The sequence below is a fragment of the Myodes glareolus genome, chromosome 5 (assembly GCF_982192425.1).
Source record: "Myodes glareolus chromosome 5, mMyoGla1.1, whole genome shotgun sequence".
In the NCBI taxonomy this organism is placed as follows: domain Eukaryota; kingdom Metazoa; phylum Chordata; class Mammalia; order Rodentia; family Cricetidae; genus Myodes; species Myodes glareolus.
The window spans coordinates 54489560-54507041 of record NC_142030.1 but is presented as its reverse complement, the minus strand read 5'-3'; the positions used below and the strand labels follow the sequence as shown (position 1 = coordinate 54507041).

The window sequence follows — 17482 nt, the reverse complement described above, 5'->3', positions numbered from 1 at the left end:
GACAGAGACAGGTGACTTTGTGGTGCAGTTGGTTTAGTTAAATCAATGAATGCCAGGTTCAGTGATAAACTCCATCTCAAAGCCTAAGATTATAGATGGAGAACAAATGAGGGAGACACACCCAATGTCTTGTGCCCTCCCTATATACATGCGACACACATACAAATGGTTAGGTGCCCTCCACAATACGTGCAATACACACACACACAAACTGTTAAGTGCCCTCCATATATACATGCAACACACACACAATTGGTTAGGTGCCCTCCACATATACGTGTGACACACACACAAACGGTTAGGTGCCCCATTTGTCATGGTAAAAATAAAACGGTGCCCCAAGTGGCCCACAGGCCATGAGGAGCAGCGGATCCCAGTCAGGGAGCCCCGCCGTAGGTGAGAGACCTCAGCAGGTCAGCCAGTCCTATGAGGAGCTGGTGAGAGACAGAGGCCTAAGAGGCATGCCAAGCAGAGTAAGATTGGATATTTATTTAGTGGGTTATGGAGGGGAGAGGGAAAGGGAAGAAGGGAGAAGAATAGAGAGAGAGAGAAAGAGAGTAGGGGGAGGGAGAGAAGGGAGGAAAGGGAGAAGTGGGGAGCAGGGAGAGAGGAAGAAGGAAGGAGCTCAGGCCAGAAGCTGAAGGAAGATCTGCTTGTCTCAGTGGACAGGGGTGGGAGTGGGCAGGGCTTGCCTCTTAAAGGGACAGGATAGACGATTGTACCACTGGCTTCAAAGTTAGCGTGAATTATCAGAGTCCTTCTATATAGTCTGGTCTGGACTGAACCCAGACTGTCATCTTGAGACATAGTCAGTGGCACTGTCTTTTGGGGTTTAGGACCTAATATACACATACGTGCACGTGCACACACACACACACACACACACACGTATGCACACACACAAGCACACACACCCTAAATACGCCCTAGTCCAATAACATCTAGGAATTGAGTATGACATCCTAGCCATCTCTTGGAGATTGTCAGTATAAATTTGTGTGTTGAGGTTCCGAGGAGCCCAGTAGCAAAGGAATTATTTGGAGCTGGATATTTTAGTACCTGCCTCAGGGTTTGTTTGAGTTTAGAAGCATGCAATGTAACAAGACTCAAAAAAAACAAAACAATTAACCAAATATGGTTATGCATGCTTGTAATTCCAGCACCAGGGGACCTAAGGCAAGCGGTCATGAGTCTTAAGACTCGCTTGAACTACAGAGGGTGATGGTTATCAACCCCTGGTTCACAGTCCCCATGGGGGTCACATGTCAGATGCTTATATTACAGTTTATAACAGTAGCAAAATTACAGTTATGAAGTAGCAACAAAAATAATTTTTGGTTGAGGGACACTACAACATAAATTCTATTAAAGGATCCAGCATTAGGAAGGTTGAAAAACCACTAACATAGGGGAGTCTATCGGAAAACAAAGAAAGTTGTTTAGTGTGTTACCAGTGCTACTTTAGCCAAAAATACTCCATCTCCCCACCACCCCCACCCAGACCCTTCTTTTGGTCTCGACAAACTGGTGGATGGATGCCTGATGTGATCTCTTCTAAGACATGGTACTCAAGATGGTACGGCTAAACGACTAACTTTTGACAGCTAGAGCTAGTATTTTCATGAGTGTTTTAAAAATGTAACTAGCATTTTCAATCTAATTTCACGGGCATTATCACTTAAGGAATGTGAAGCAGAGATGGCCTGAATTAAAGAAAATGCTGATCAGTGGTCCAGGTGGTGGAAGGATGGGACCAGGTTTGACTGTGATCTGGAAACACTGGGCAGTGCTCCTGGAGCCAAGTGTAGGCTGGACAGTTCCAACCCTGCTTGCCGGGCTAGGGGCAGCTTCTGATCCACACCGGCCATAGATGAAGAACTGGCAATGAAAAGATTTGGCTCAGACCGGCTCTTCCTGCAGTCCAGCAGCAGCTGGTGGCTGGGCTAACGCTGTGGAGATTAATTGTGTGTCACTCGCTTGCTCTGAACTTTGGACACCGTGCCTAAGGAATGTTAGATGGAGTTCCCCCATTTAGCAGTGAGTCTGATCTGCTGTGTTTGGTCTGTTTATCTAGTTGCCAAGATCGTTTGTCAGGAGACGGAATTCAAGGGCACAATAATAAATCTCTTTTAAGAGGGTGATGTAACCCTTAATATTTTTTTAAATCCTTTTTTAGTCTTTGAGGCATTTGTGACAACTTTGTCATACATTAGTCTCTTCCTGTGTTCGATTCTCCAGGGAAGGATGGTCAACAGCAGACTTTGGAGTCAGTGACCTAAATTCAAACCCCTGCTTCACCTCTGGGAGCTATACTTTGGACTGAATTTACTCCTATTAATCTTTAAATGGCGCTTACAGTGGTATCTCTCTCGCAGCAGTTGTGAGGATTCAAGGAGGTAATTGCACTAAGTCAGGTTGGTTTCTGAATCTTGGAAGATTGCTTGTGGTATCAGGGAAAGAGTCACGAAATTAAATTTTGTTGCTGTTGTCTTGAAAAATACACCCAGAGGCAGCCAGATGACTCTCTTCCTGCTGTGTAATCTCAGTCAGAGTCCCTACACCCTCAAGCTGTTTGGAAAGGACAGAGGCTACCTCAGAGGCTTGGGTGCCTGCGGGTCCAGGAGGGGTGATGAGTGTCTGCTAAGGCATGAGACATCTGCCTTTTCACTGTGAGAAAGGTGAGGGAGGGAACATCTCAGAAAAACTATTAAGCAAACCTGCAAAGTTTTCTTTTTGATCTTCCGTGCTGAACAGCACTCAGGTAGTGAAAATTCTAGGAGAAACCTATGGCACAGGGCCTCTCTCTCTGCCTCTCCACCCAGACTACTCAGTTCATAAGCAGCTCTGTCTCTTCAGGACTGAGCCTGCAAGCAAATGACCTCAGCTGTTGCTCACCCCAGATCTCCTTTTCACTAGCGTACAAGCCTACCAAACCCACTGCTTTTATCACTGGATAAAGCCTGTTGCCTGTTAATTTCCCCGCATTCCGGGAATCCTACAGAACCTGCTAGAAATTTTATTGAAAAGTTTCCTTTCATTTTTCAAGACAGGGTTTCTCTGTAACAGCTCTGTCTGTCCTGGAACTCGCTTTTTAGATCAGTCTTGCCTGGAACTCACATAGATCCGCCTGCTTCTCTCTACCTCCTAAGTAGAGAGTGTGTGCCACCACCACCTGGTAAAAAGTTTCTTAATATATACATTATTGCATTTCTTTGTTTTGGTGATATGTGTAAAAATTTACTCTAAAAGGAATGACTATAATTTTAAAATTAAAAAGAAAAACTAGCCAGGTGATGACGGCAGCTCACACACCTTTAATCCCAGCAGAGGCTGGTAGATCTCTAAATTCAAGAGCAACCTGGTTTACAGAGTGAGTTCCAGGACAGCCAGAGTTATACAAAGAAACCCTGTCCCGAAACAAAACAAACAAATAAATAAATGAAAATAAAAATTAAAAATACAAGCAATGTGTATGTGTGTTATGATTCTGCGGGAGAGGGACCTTGGTGGGAGGGAGCCAAATACGCCATGCAGGCGGAGCTTGAATGAGATTTTTTGAGACCAAGGAAATGGGGGAGGAAAGAGAAAGGGAGAGAGAGACAGAGACAGAGAAAAGAGACCTGCTTGCCTCTTCAGAAGAAGGAGGGGGAGCGGGAATGGGCGGAGCTTGTCTCTTAAAGGGATCTTTTGCTTTTGCACCAGCCTACAGACTTGTAGTGACATAGCAGTCATAGGACCCTGGGCTGGCCAGGCTACTGCCTGAGTGCATTCTGCCAGATGACAGGGACCATCATAATGCCTGAGTCCCAACAATATGAAAGCATGTATCAGCAATAACACATAAAAGTCCTTCTTTGCCGTCGTCTTTTTAGTCTTCTTGCTAGAGTCAGAGAGGACAGTTGAGTGCAGGTTCTTGTTTCCTTCTCTTAATACACGAGCAGTGCTTGCCCTGTAGGAGGAACAAGCAAATCTTCTGTATTCTTTTTACAGCTGCCTGCTACTCTCCTGTTTGTACAATTTCTTTAACTGCTTGTTGACTGTGGGGTTTAAGTTGTACCGATATATTAGGCTGATTTAATGATTAATGATCTTTTTAATACCTCCTCATCCCCCTCAAAATAGACCAGAAACCAAACCAAATCAAAAATCTTGCTCAGGAACTTTCTTCAACACTTTGTGCTTCAAATTGAATGTAGGGAACCTGAATTTAATTTTCTCTCATCCATGGGACCATTCTGAAGTCTGCTGGTAGGGTCAGGATGGCCTGCAGAATTTAACAAACCAGCAGTTCATTCAGCAGCTCACCGAGCAAAGAACATCTTGATTCTATCAGCTTTAATCCAAGGTCCTGATGGGTCCCACTCCTGTGGTTGTTAGCAGATGGAATGCTTTTCTGTGTGGAAGGCGAAGTTCTGGAGCCGTCAGTGGTGAGCAGTCTTTACACACTAAGCCTTTCTCACGGTGCTAGTGGCACACTATCAGTTCCTACACTTGTGTGTGTTGACATTTTTACACTGGTAATGATAGTATTCACTGTAGTCTGTGGATGTGATGAAACTGTCATTGAGAGTTTGCTGCCTGCTTTATTGGGTGTCACACCAACTTGATAGGGTGAGTCCAAGTGTGAGGAAGTGGCCCACTCTTAGCCCCACAGCTAGCAGGTTTCTGCACTTAGGGATGACTCGGGCTTTCCTGACCCCCAAGGCAGGGCTTGTCAGCTTCCAGCTGTCCAGTCTCTAACCAATCCTTTTTCATCGCTAGGTTACTGATTTCATTAAATGATCCATTCTTCTTTCTTTGAGTAGACACGGACAGACTGACAGACACACACACACACACACACACACACACACACCACCACCACCACCACCACCACTACCACCATGCTTTTTTCCCAAAAAATGTTGGAAACAAGGCTTTCTACCTGCAATGAGGCAGCCAATCTCTTTGTGGGATGTGTTCAGAGACCTTCTTGTATCACCAGGGATCACAAAGTCTTAAACTACAAGTACCAGCTGTCAATGAAGCTGTATCATGACTTGGTATCCAGTGCCATCCCAAATGTGTCCATGTTGGGAAACAGGAAAAACATGTTGTCATCTCTCCTGTGAGTTTCTTTCCTCCGACTTCATCCTCGCTCTGATGGGGATGTTGGGAGCCAGCTGGTAGAAATTCTTTTGCATTTCCCTCAGCTTTATTCCTATTCTCCACTTTAAATTGGAAGTTTTGTTCCATTTATTATTTCATAATCTTTGGGCAGCCTGCCATCTCTAATAGGCTTCTATGACTCGTAACATGAGCTGGGGTATTTGAAGGAAATGCAAACCAAGGAAGCCACCTTGATCTGATTTTGTAACTAGGTTCAACGTTTACAAGTTTGTAATTGAATACCTGTCCTGTTCACCATTATTTTTTCTAGTTTCTATTCTGATTTATGTGCACATGTGTGTGTATGTGATATGCATGTATGTGTATTAATCATAGTATAGTATGGGGACTCAAAAGCCAAAAATTATCATTTTTCTACCTTGACTAGTTCTTCACTGTATTATCCAGTATACACCATTCTCTTCATGGACTATTTTAGGGCAAGCTTAATCTACTTTCTTGTTTAAAATTGAATTTGTACCCAACCCAAGGCCTAATGTTGAGAAGGCAGTTAGGAAATTTTTGTTGGACATGAAAACAGAAGAGAAAGAGCAAACAGGGTTTTCAAGAATATGGGCAAGCCTAATTTATATTTTCCGGAGAAAAAGGCAGGGTAACAGGTTTGGATTGCTCTGAGTAGAATCACACCCTCCAAGGGGTTGTCTATAGATGGTTTCCCTGCCAATCAAAGAAGCAATATGCAGGAACTTCCTAGAGAGAGAGAGAGAGAGACAGAGACAGAGAGAGACAGGTCCCTAATTAGTTAGAATCCCCACCCCCAGAAGGTCCTGGCTGAGCAAAGGGGTCCAACAAACAGTTCTGACTCATTATTGCACCTCCTGTGCCTTCTGTTGCCTCTCTGCATGCAGTCTGTGCACTGTGTTTTCTCTTAGAGCCTTGCAGATCTGGACAGTGAAAAGAAATGGAACAAGCGGAAGTTGATTTGCTCTGCTTGTAGGTCAGCAGCCTGGTTCCTACGCACATAGACTTACCAGCCATAGGACCCTCTGTCTCCCCATCTGCAGAATGAAAGTAATGACTTACCTGCCTGGTATGGTATAATACAGATTCAGAAAAAATGGAGTAATGGCTTTATATCTATTATCTCATCTGTAAAATGGGACTTCACCATCAAAGCTACCCTCCTAGGTTCTTTGTTACAAGGGAAGGCTTCAAGTTGGACAGGGCTTGGCCCTGGGAAGATTTTGGATGGAAAGGAACTGCTGTCATGTGGTTGTTGACCATGAGGGTGCCTATGGGTCTTCTCAGACCTGTTTCTCATGCCCTCCTTTTTCTCAGGGCTTCTCTATGGGCTGCACATTTAGGCAACCTTCAACTCAGGTTGGATCCAGCTCCCAACTGGTGAGCTGCATTTCAGGGGAGGTGGCCTCTCTGCCTGACAAGCTGAGATGGAGTCAGAGGGTCTCAGGGACCTCCATTCACAACCAGCATTTGTTATTTCAGCTGGATGCATCCTTAGAGTGGTGGTAGCTGGAGGCAGGGAGCCCGGAACTGATGGCTACGGATGCCTCATGTGCTCACGCTGGGATTTAACCTGAAGCTTCCAGTGGTTGTATTCTGCTCTGTGACTCAGAGCATGCTCGGGAGACTCTTTACCTGAAAGAGTGTGGTGTCAACAGTGTGAGCTTACGCAGGGACAAATAGTTTGGAGTTCAGAGAAAAGTATCATGTAGATCATTTTGGTCTTTGTTCCCTTTTTTCTTTAACCTTCCTAACAAGGTTATAATCTTCATCCTAACATATCATAGTTTTTTGTTTGTTTGTTTATTTTTGAGACGTGGCTTTATTACATAGCCCCCTAGCATGGATCTGAATGTGTGTCCCAGACTGGTTTGTAATTCTAGATCCTTCTGCTTCAACCTCCTCGGTTGCTAAACTTGGTCCTTAAGTCTAACTTAAAGATTTCCCAGTAATAGAAAATGTATAAAGTGAGTGAATGCCCGCTTCAAGGTGTGGTTAAGGAGGTGGTTTTATTACGGATAAGAGGGAGTACAGCCAGAGGCATCCGGCAGAGTTCAGAGCAGGGAGAGGAATTAGTACATTGAGCTTGACCAGCAGAGTGGGCATGACCAAGAGAGGAGTGGGAAGAAGAGCAGAAGAAAGGAGAGGACAAAAGAGGGGGCGAAGAGAGAGGGACAAAAGAGAGGAGACCAAAAGGGTGCATGGCTGAAATGACCAGGTTCTATGGGAAAAGTAAGCTGGAAGAAGAGATACCATGAACTGGAAAAGTGAGGTGGAGGGGGAAAAGAACTGAGAGCCACAGGCACTGATGGAGACCAACATGTGCTCTGTATGCTAATATGAACCAGGGTTAGACCCCATAACTTATACACTCTTCTATGCTGTTTAATATTTAATCAGTTGATCTAATATCAGCCTCATTGTTGGATATAAACTAATTCTGAAGTACATTTCTAAAAAGCTTTCAAAAGTATTGTTAGGGAGGGGGAAAGGTTACCAAGTATTGCAAATGTAACTTATAGCACAATACCAAAATAAAAGCCAGGTATTTCTGTAATCATTTTCTCCATGTATATTTATTTGAGGCCAAAGCTCAGCGAGTGAGCAAGGAACAGAAAGAATAGTTTGCCAAGTAGAAAAATATGAGGAATGTGTCATGGCTTTTAGTAGCAATCTCTTCTCTCTCTGTGCACGCGCGCGCGTGTGTGTGCGTGCGTGTATGTGTACGCGCGTGCGTGCGTGTGTGTGTGCGTGCGTGTGTGTGTGCGTGCGTGTGTGTGTGTGTGTGTGTGTGTGTGTGTGTGGTAGTTCTGAGAGATGGTGTCACTATGCAACCTTTGCCGGCTAGAACTCAGTATGTAGACCAAGCTAGCACTGAACTCAGAAATCCACCTGCCTCTGCCCTCCAAGTGCTAGGATTAAATGCATGTGTCACTATGTCAGTAGAAATCTAGAACATTTGAAAATGTTTTACTTGATTCTATTCCAGTAAAGCCCCACCTCTTCTCCCACATACAGTTCAGATTGCCACCGACAAGGCACCTTGAAATCAGGACAGCCAAAAAGGGGTGAACACCTAGCCCAGATGGTCTGCCCCGAGTACCAAGTTCCTTTTGCAAGATTCAGTTCCGTGCTAGTCTCTAGGACCTCTGTTGGGAAAGGAGGTCCTCAGGCCATGTGGGTCTTTCACTGCTCAGCCCACTGATGTCTTGCTTAATGGAGATCTCAACTCTGTTTTCCCCAGATTGACAGTAATGTGGTGGTCAGGAGGAGAAGCCTTGGAGGTTCTGGCCCTCCTAATGAATGGCTTGGCTCAGAGAGGTGATAGTTGGACATTTTAACTGCATTTAAATCCGCGAAGCCCTTTTCTTTTTTGCTCTGCTTAGAAGTGACAATTGAAATATGCTTCTGTCTCTGAGAAAGAATGTTTGCCATGGTAGGGAACATGTAGGTAAATGAATGCAGGAGGGGAAGGAGGTAAACTTACTAAGTACCTGCTGTGTTCCAGGCAGCACACTCAGCTCTTGGCATTCTGTGGTCTTACATCTCACTCCATACCCTATGGAGTTGTAGAATATAACGATTCCTGTTTGTCAGATGAGGAAAACAAAGCTCAGAGAAGTGCTGCCTGATCCAAAGAGAAAAATCTAGTTGAACTGATGGTTCCACAGCTGATTTCACTGCCGTTCACTTTTTAGCCCATATATATTTGTTGTAGTAAGCAGTAGATTTTGGCATTTTTGTTCACATGTATCAGGTGCTCTGACCGTATTCACTCCTGGTTACCTTTTCTTACCCTCTTCTCTGCGAGTTCTCCTCCTCTGCTGTGTGTGTGTGTGTGTGTGTGTGTGTACATGCGTGGTTGGACATACTCCCTAGTTTCCATATAGGAAAGAAAATGCAATATTTTTCTTTTTACTTAATATATTTGTTGAGTTTTATCTATTTTTCTACAAATGGCACAATTTGTTTTTTATTCTTTAGAGCTGCATATATATTCTACATTTATATACATATGTGCGTGCACATACACACACACACACAAGCATGCACACACACACTCTCTCACACACACACACAAGCATGCACACACCACTCTTTTTTTCCATCAGTGGAGATTTAAGATGGTTTTGTAACTTCGCCATACAGCAGCACACGTGGATTGGCAGGTATCTCTGGTATGGCTGTGAATCCAGGAATGAATGGTACAGCTTAATCATATGGTAAGTTGACTCTAAGGTTTTAGTTTTTGGGGACAGGGTTTCATTATGTAACAGCCTTCCCTGTCCTGGAACTAGCTCTATAGACCAGACTGGCCTCAAACTCACAGAGATCCACCTGCCTCTGCCTCCCAAGTGTTAGGATTAAAGTCACGTGCCACCGCCAGCAGCCTGGCACAAGGAAGGCACCTTCTATAGTGACCGCTGTAGTGTATTTTCCCACCAACATTTTGTAAGGTGCCTTCCTCCCCTCTCCCACCTTGCCAGCGTTTGTTGTTCTTATGTGGGTGTGTTTGCCTGCTTGTATGCAAGTGTACCTTGTGCATACAATACCCTTGGAGGTTAGAAGAGGGCACCAGATCCCAGCTGGAGACAGCCATGTGGATGCTGATATCCAAGCCCCTGTCCTCTGCAAGAGCAACAAGTGCCTTAACCACCTTAACCGTTGAGCCGTCTCTCAGACCCTTGTTTGGTTTTTGTTTCATTTTGTTTTTAATGTTAGCCATTCTGACAGAAGCAGCGAATTTCAGCTCTGTTCTTTCTGTCTTGCATTTTCCTGGTGGCTAAGCACGGAGAGCAGACTGTCATGTATTAACTGTTTGTACTTCAGGCTCTAAGCCGCACTGGCTCTTAGCAGGTAACAGTTGCTCAGTGGACAGAGAGCAGAGAATGTGGAACTTTCTGTTCCTGTGACCCTGGTGACACTCTTCCCTTCTTAATCTCTGGTGTCACTTGTTGCCTGTTTATGACCCTGTAGCCAGCCATTTTTGTGGCCAAAGGATGGCCTATTGTTCTCATTCAGGAGAGTGGCATGTTCTCCACCCACGTCTGTTCTCCAGGCTCACTAACTACTCCTGCTACCTTGGTTAATCATTAGCAGCCAGGAACTCCCATAATGTGCCAGGACAGCACTAGATGTACAAAATGCGAAACATAGTTGTACGGGTCTGGGCCTCGCTGATGAGACTTGAGAGAGGTGAAAGAAAGCTACCACATCATTGACGTTTGGAGAACTAGCCCTTCAAGGAGGTTTTCAAAGTTGCTTCTGCAGAATGCTTAGAATATCTGGTACTCACCTCATAATTGACCCCATTCCACATACAAATGCTTCTTAACGAGGACCAGAGAACTGATATAAAAATAATTCATCTTCGAATTTATAGTAGTTTAAATCGACTTTCTAGCTATTGAAAAAAATAAGAGCCAATGCTGTCATTTAAAAGTAACTAGATAATTGTAGGTAGTTTGAGAAAATGTGTGTGGCTTGGGGGCAGTGTTGTCAGTTGCCAGGGTAGTTATGTGGGAACTATGATTGGTCAGATTTGGGGAGGAGAAATCTATGGCCAGCTTCCAGTCCAAGCAGAGTCTGGGAGATTGAGCAGGCATGCTGGGTGTTGGCTTGTTTCGTTGGTGAAAGCTAGTGGCCCTCCAGCCTCTTACTCTGGGGATGCTTTGGTCCACTCTGGTCTTTTCCTCCTCTTGTGTGTCAGAATGAGCACTACACAGCACACCAGGTCCATAGCAATAGCCAGACACCCACACTGGGATGTCCTGTAACATTTCCTTTTCAAGGCCTCGGAAGTCTCCTGTTTCCTGTGGATGGGAACTGGGGAGGTCTTTTGGGCAAATCTCCATCTTTTTATTGTTCTAAGAGCTGGGCTAAACATTTGAGCCTTTACCTGTCAAAACTCACTTTTGGAATGAAGCCTGTCCTCCCTCCAGCTTCTTAGACTAGCAAAATGAAGATATCATGTATCCCAGGAAGGCCATAAAGGGGGCTTTCCTGTTAGGACACCCACCTTGAACTCATTGGAAACAGAAGTCCTGGGCATTGTATATTTTATAAGTTTGGCTCAGCCTTTGACTGGGTCGTGCTTCCCCAAAATCTGCTTGAAAAAGACTTTGCTTTCTCCTTTAAAGCAATGTATGCAACCTGTATAGAAATAGAGCTATCTGACTTCAAGTTATGAGTGTGCCCGTGCAGTTAGGCATACATGTGTTTTGAGACAGTGTCTTGCTTGCTATGTAGCCCAGGCTGAGCATGAACTCACTGACTTTGAATTCCTGAGGATCCTCCTGCCTTGGCCTCACTAGTGCTGAGATTACAAATGTGTACTCCCACACCCAGATGAGATCTGTCCTTTTTCTTGTGCTAAAGATTGAACCAGGAGAGCCTTGCACTTACGAGGCAGGCATGCAAGTCTCCTGAAAAGCATTCGTTTTACACATACCTCAGGGAAGTTTGAGTTTTACAAACTTATGCCTGTGGCAGAATGAGGCTTCTTAACCCTCACAGTGCAAGAGGTTATTGGTGTCTCCAATGTGCTGAGCTGCTTCCACATTATGTGCGGTTTGGTTTATCTTTAATGTTCAGTCCTGGTGTTGAAGGAAAGGATCCTGGCACACATGCGGTTGTGCATGTTGCACCACCAGCCTTGGCCTATGTGAGAGTGTATTCCACAGGAAGACAGGGTTAACGTTCTTGGAGGCAAAGAAATCAAGAATGTAAAGCAATCCTATAATGCAAGTCAGCTGTCATCTTGGAAGAGGCCAACTTTGAACCTGAGTATGTCATGTGTGGTTGGGTGAATGTGACAAGCCTCAGGCCAACTGACTGGTACCTTTTTAGGTTCTATGTGCTTAAGGAGTTTGATTGGACAGCTGGCACCATCAGTTAGTTGAGACAAACAGAGGTACCCAACTAGATGTAGAGACTGTTTAAATAGCAGTTCACCTTCACGACTCTCAGGGATACCAGGAGAGGGAGAAGCTTCACATCTATCGGGATGTTCAAATATTTGCCAAGAGAGATGACACGCTGTAGAAACTGTACCAGAGGCTTGAAGGGGATCCCAAAACAGTTACGATGTTTTCAGCTTGGATCTCAGTAAGATAAGGGGTGATTCTTGATGATGTGGAAGGAGGGAAGAAGATCAATTCTAAAGATAGTGTTTAAATTTTCATGGGTGCAGGTGGAAGGTGGGTGAACAGAGAGCCAGGCATGGTATTTATATACCCATAATCCAGCACCTGGGAAGCAACAGGATAGCCACAAATTTGAAGCCAGCTTAGACTACAGTACAAGAGTCTGCCTCAAAAAACAAATAAAAATGAGGACACAACTGGCCAGGGTATTGACAGACCCTCTGAGAAAGATGAGATGAGAAAAGAGCCCAATTTAGGCTTGTCTACAGAGACTTTTCTGGTTGCATTAGCTGAACTATCTTCTGAATGAGTGACGTGTCTGAGCAGCAGAGATGAATGTGATTGATAAGTCAACATTGGTAAGATTAAAGGGGAAGCCAGCCTCTTAAATCTATATATAGGAATATAAACAAAAACAAGTTTTTATAGGGAAAAGAGGACTCTGATATAATTGCTAGTAAAAGGAAACATTTAAAAATTTGCAGAAAAATATAAAATCAGAACAGCAAACAAGGGGCAGTAGTACAGACTGTACACCATTATTATTTCTAGGACACACACACACACACACCTTTTATTGTCTGTATTTCTGAAGTGATTTATTTAAATTTTAAGCTATAAAGGAAACATCAATTTGGGATTCGTTTTTATTGCTTTAAAATTATGTACCTGTGTGTGCATATGAGTGAAGACACGCTTTTAGCTGAGGCATCAGGTCTTAAAGCTGGAGCTGTGGGTTGTCGTGAGCCACACATGGATGCTAGGAGCCAAAGTCAGGTTGTTGGAAAAGCAGTGTGTGCTCTTAACTGCTGAACATTTCCGCAGCCTTGGAAACATCAACTTTAATTGAAAGAAAAACAGCCAGAAACTTAGGTACAAAACAGTGGGGTAGGCCAACTGGTGAGAAACGGCACCATAGTAATTACATTTACTGCAGGCTTGGAAGTGTTAGGTTACTTGTGAATTAATTTGCTTCAATGTGGAAGACTCCCCAGGTCATTTCTTCTTTTTTTATTATAACATTTATTTTTGTATGAGAGACAGAGAATGTGTGTGTGTGTGTGTGTGTGTGTGTGTGTGTGTGTGTGTGTTTATGTGCCTAGAGAAGAGAGGAAAATCATTTTCATCACTGAAATCCTAGGCTTGGCAGCGAGCACCTTTACCCATTAAGCCCTCGGGTCATTTCTTGGTGTCCACATGTGTGCAGCCCTCTCTTTGGATGTCTTCTACATTTGAGGAGGGAATTGTATCACAGTCTTGAGTCTCTTGCACAGGATCAGTCCTTCGTTTCAGCCGTCTTTCAGTGGCGAGGCAACCAGATCACCAACTCCTGGACGAAGAGCACTGGGGAATTCCATTTTGTTCATTTATGTCTCTTCATCAATTTCTCTAGTGGTCAAAAGCTTCTTCTACGTCTCCCATCATATTTAAATGCCAGTCCCAAGTATGTCGTCTGCCTCAAAGCTTTTATCATTTGCCATCTTGACATCAGTTTATGGATGCTGAGTCAGGGGCTCACCTGTGGCGCTGGTAGCTTGTTGATCTATCTCATCCACCGCACTTCAAACATTGACGTCTTTAAAATTTAATATTTCATTCTATGGAGAATTTTAAGCCTGCAGAAAAGTAGAGACAATACTATAATGACCCAGGGCAGTGGTTAACAAACACGCTGGACCATTGTTGGAGTCATGCCATGTGGTGATGTTTTGAAGCAGATCCTAGCACTGCGTCCTTTCACACTGAAGGATCTCAGTGCGGTTCCCTGTGGACGACGGTTCCATTAACTTTGTCCAAAGAGCTGGACACACTTCTGTGTAACTCAGAGTGACCAAGCTGTTGTCTTGTCTTCCCAGATAGCAAAGCCATTGTCGATGGGAACCTGAAGCTCATCTTGGGCCTGGTATGGACTCTGATCCTTCATTACTCCATCTCCATGCCTGTGTGGGAAGATGAAGGGGATGATGATGCCAAGAAGCAGACCCCAAAGCAGAGGCTGCTGGGATGGATTCAGAACAAGATCCCATACTTGCCCATCACCAACTTTAACCAGAACTGGCAAGATGGCAAAGCTCTGGGAGCCCTGGTAGACAGCTGTGCTCCAGGTAAGTGCCCATAATTGCCTAAACCATCTCTCTAGGGTGGAGCGTGTAGGTCCCAAACCTGGATTTCTATGAGGAAGGTTGTTTGTGGTAGCTGGTGTGGGTCTCCTGGTCTTGGTCCATTGTAAGACAGAGGATGAGCCACAAATGTTCTGTGTGCTCTTTCAAAGGTCTGTCCACACACATTTGCCAGTCAGCTATTCAAATCACCAAAGAAGCCCAAGAGCCTGAATTTTGAACAGGCTTTGGGGTTATAATCCAGATTCCAGTCCTGTGTCTTCCCACATTGGTGCCTCGTTTCCTGTTGGCTTAAAGAAAACATGTGGCTCACTTCAGTGGCTTGGCATGGGAATCTAAGGTCTTCTGCTGAGTGGAAAGTGACTGTTTTTATTAACTACTAGTTTGACTATATATGGCTTTCTTTGCCCCTTTCTCTCTGTATTGCTGCAGAATACTACTTGGTGTGGATCCAGTTAGAGCCTTTTCCAACCTGGATAGGCTCTTTCCTGAGTGGTTGAGTGGACACCAAGATGTAATTATCCTCACTAGAGACTTAGATTGATGGGTAGAGTTTACTGGCTCGCACACAGTAGAAAAACTAGAACCAGTGTTTATATGCCACCCCCAAATTATTTTTTATTAAAAAACCATACTTTAATAATTATATCTTCCATTTACTGAGTGTTCTACGTGAGCTGGGCACATTAATACTGAGCAAAGCGACAAATCTCAGTGCGCTCAAAGCAGAGCTCACTGGTGTCAGGGAGAAAAGGCTGCATCAAAGCCTCATTCCTCCTTGACCGCCTACAAGCTTCAGTCTTCCAGGACTAGTTCAAAGTCAAGCTGGCTCAATGGGTAAATGCCCTTGCCATCAAGTCTCAATGACCCATGTTCAATCCCTGATACCCACGTGGTGGCAAAAGAAAGCTTATTTCTGGGCACCATGGTATGTGCATGTGTCTATACACTCACATGTACATAATAAATAAATAAATGCCATTTTTGTAAAAGTATAGTATTGGCTCATTTCCTAGTGCCCCCTTCCTTACTTCTACCCAAAGACACAATTTATGCTAGCTCTTCTGAGTTTAAATCAGAGCTTTACTTCAATTCTACACTTCTTGTACTTATTAGGGTCTTTTAGATGGCTCTAGGATTGTGCATTTGGGCAACTGAAGTTTTGAATCACATAGGATGCTGGTTTAATCTTTGTTAGATCTATCTAGGCATAGTATTAAAAGAATACCTTTCCTGTAAAAAGGCACCAAGCCCAAGCAATTTTATAGACCTTCTTTGTTTTAGTGATCTTGAAGCAACGGGTAACCCCATTCTTCACTGCCAGAACAGTGTCCTGGAAGCATGTCTTTGCTCATGCTGAATAGTTTCCATACTGGCATGCTCTTAACTGTCGCACCTTTTGCACCTCAGATGTACAGTTAAGTTGTTGGTGGAAATTGCTGAGTAAAAAGACTACATGGTTTTGTTATCAGCACATGACTTCTTTTAATCTTTTTGTCAACTAATGCTAAAAGCACCCTTCCCGTGTCACAAACAGGTCTGTGCCCAGACTGGGAATCCTGGGACCCACAGAGGCCAGTGGATAATGCGCGAGAAGCCATGCAGCAGGCTGACGACTGGCTGGGCGTCCCACAGGTACCTACATGCATGCTGCCGTGTCCCAGGAGACAACTCCCACCCACTAAGTTGTTGCTGGTAGTCTGGATGCCTTTCTGGGTCAGACCACAGTCTGACCTTCTTGGCGTTCAGCCTTTAAAGAACCTCGCCTCCAGCACTCTCCCACCATCTCAGTACATTCGTAATGATAGGTTCGTGTGGATTTAGTAGCTTAGAGATCATTCAGAAATCTTCACGTCACAAGCTGGTAATTCCTCCCCCTACTTCCCTCTTTACTACTCTTCCTCTCACCTCCTGCCTGATGTCTTACTATATAATCCAGGCTGACTTTGAACTCCTGATCTTGTCTCAGCCTCTGGAGTGCTGGGATTTCAGGTGTGTGTCACTGCAAATTTTCTGTTCTCTTGGTTCCAGATATTTTGAAGGTTATCTTTAAAACCAGCCAGCAAGCATGGTCCTTAACTATTAGAAAGAATCATAAGGAGCTACCAGTATTTGACTATTTTTTAAACCTGTATGAAAGAGATGTGATTTTAATTTGTATTTAGAACTTTCTTTTATTGTAAATCAAGATAATACCCATTAGTGGAAATTGCAGCAGAATTTGTATTGCCCATAATTTATCACAAGGGAACTCAAGCTCTTGGTAAGTCAAAGGTAATGTCTAAATTGCTGCATATCTTACTTGAAACCAATCTTTTCCTTGTAAAATTCCCCCTGGAAGAACCATGGCTCCCAGCATCAAAGCCATGATCAAAGAGAAGATGTAGAAAAACCAGTCCTATGGGACAGAAGATCCTTCATTGTAGACTCTGCTGAAGTCTGAGTTGGTGTTCAGAGTTGAGTTTAGTATATTCCATGGTTTCCCCGGGAGGTAGGAAAGCTGGCCTGTTTCTTAGCTTTGGTTTTGGAGTCATGTATCTGATACATGATGGTTCTCAGATCTGTCACCCCCAGGAAGTGCTGTATTGCATTTCTCATGTCTCTTTTAATCTGACACCACCTCTTTGTGGTGCTCTGTGATGCTGGATACTATAAGATTACTATAGGAGTTTTTGGAGAGAAATACCAAATCAATGCGTATTTTGCTTTTAATGGATTGTTTTGTAGATGACTATTTAAAACCTCGAGCTATTTTGTTCGTAGCTCCTGTCCACAGTGCGTTTTCTCATTTCTAATTGTATTTGGTTGATATGGCTCATGAGGTGTAGAGCCTTCTGCTGCTCTTAGGAGGCGTGGCTCACCACTGTGCATCCTCACTGGGGACAGGGAGGATCTTGCAAGTTAGGGCTGGGCCAGGTAGTGAATCAGGAATGCTGATAACTTTAGAAAGGTTCCCTGTCCAACCTGGATCTACTATTGGCCCTAAACTGAATGTCCAGAGAACCTTCCCCGCCCCCCAATATTTTATTTTATTTTATTTTTTATTGTGTGTGTGTAAAGGGGATCTTTCAGAGGCCAGAGGCTTGG

General features: G+C 44.0%; 1 protein-coding gene across 4 annotated transcripts in view; it reads left to right on the top strand.

The window, feature by feature from the left end:
• Flnb (filamin B) overlaps positions 1-17482 on the top strand; it is a 140057-nt gene that overhangs the window by 33822 nt on the left and 88753 nt on the right. For all 4 annotated transcript variants that reach the window (XM_048421316.3, XM_048421315.3, XM_085687960.2 and 1 more), the window contains exons 2-3: positions 14132-14380; positions 15933-16030. In XM_048421316.3, the coding sequence (XP_048277273.3) occupies positions 14132-14380; positions 15933-16030 (347 nt within the window). The remainder of the gene's footprint in view (positions 1-14131; positions 14381-15932; positions 16031-17482) is intronic.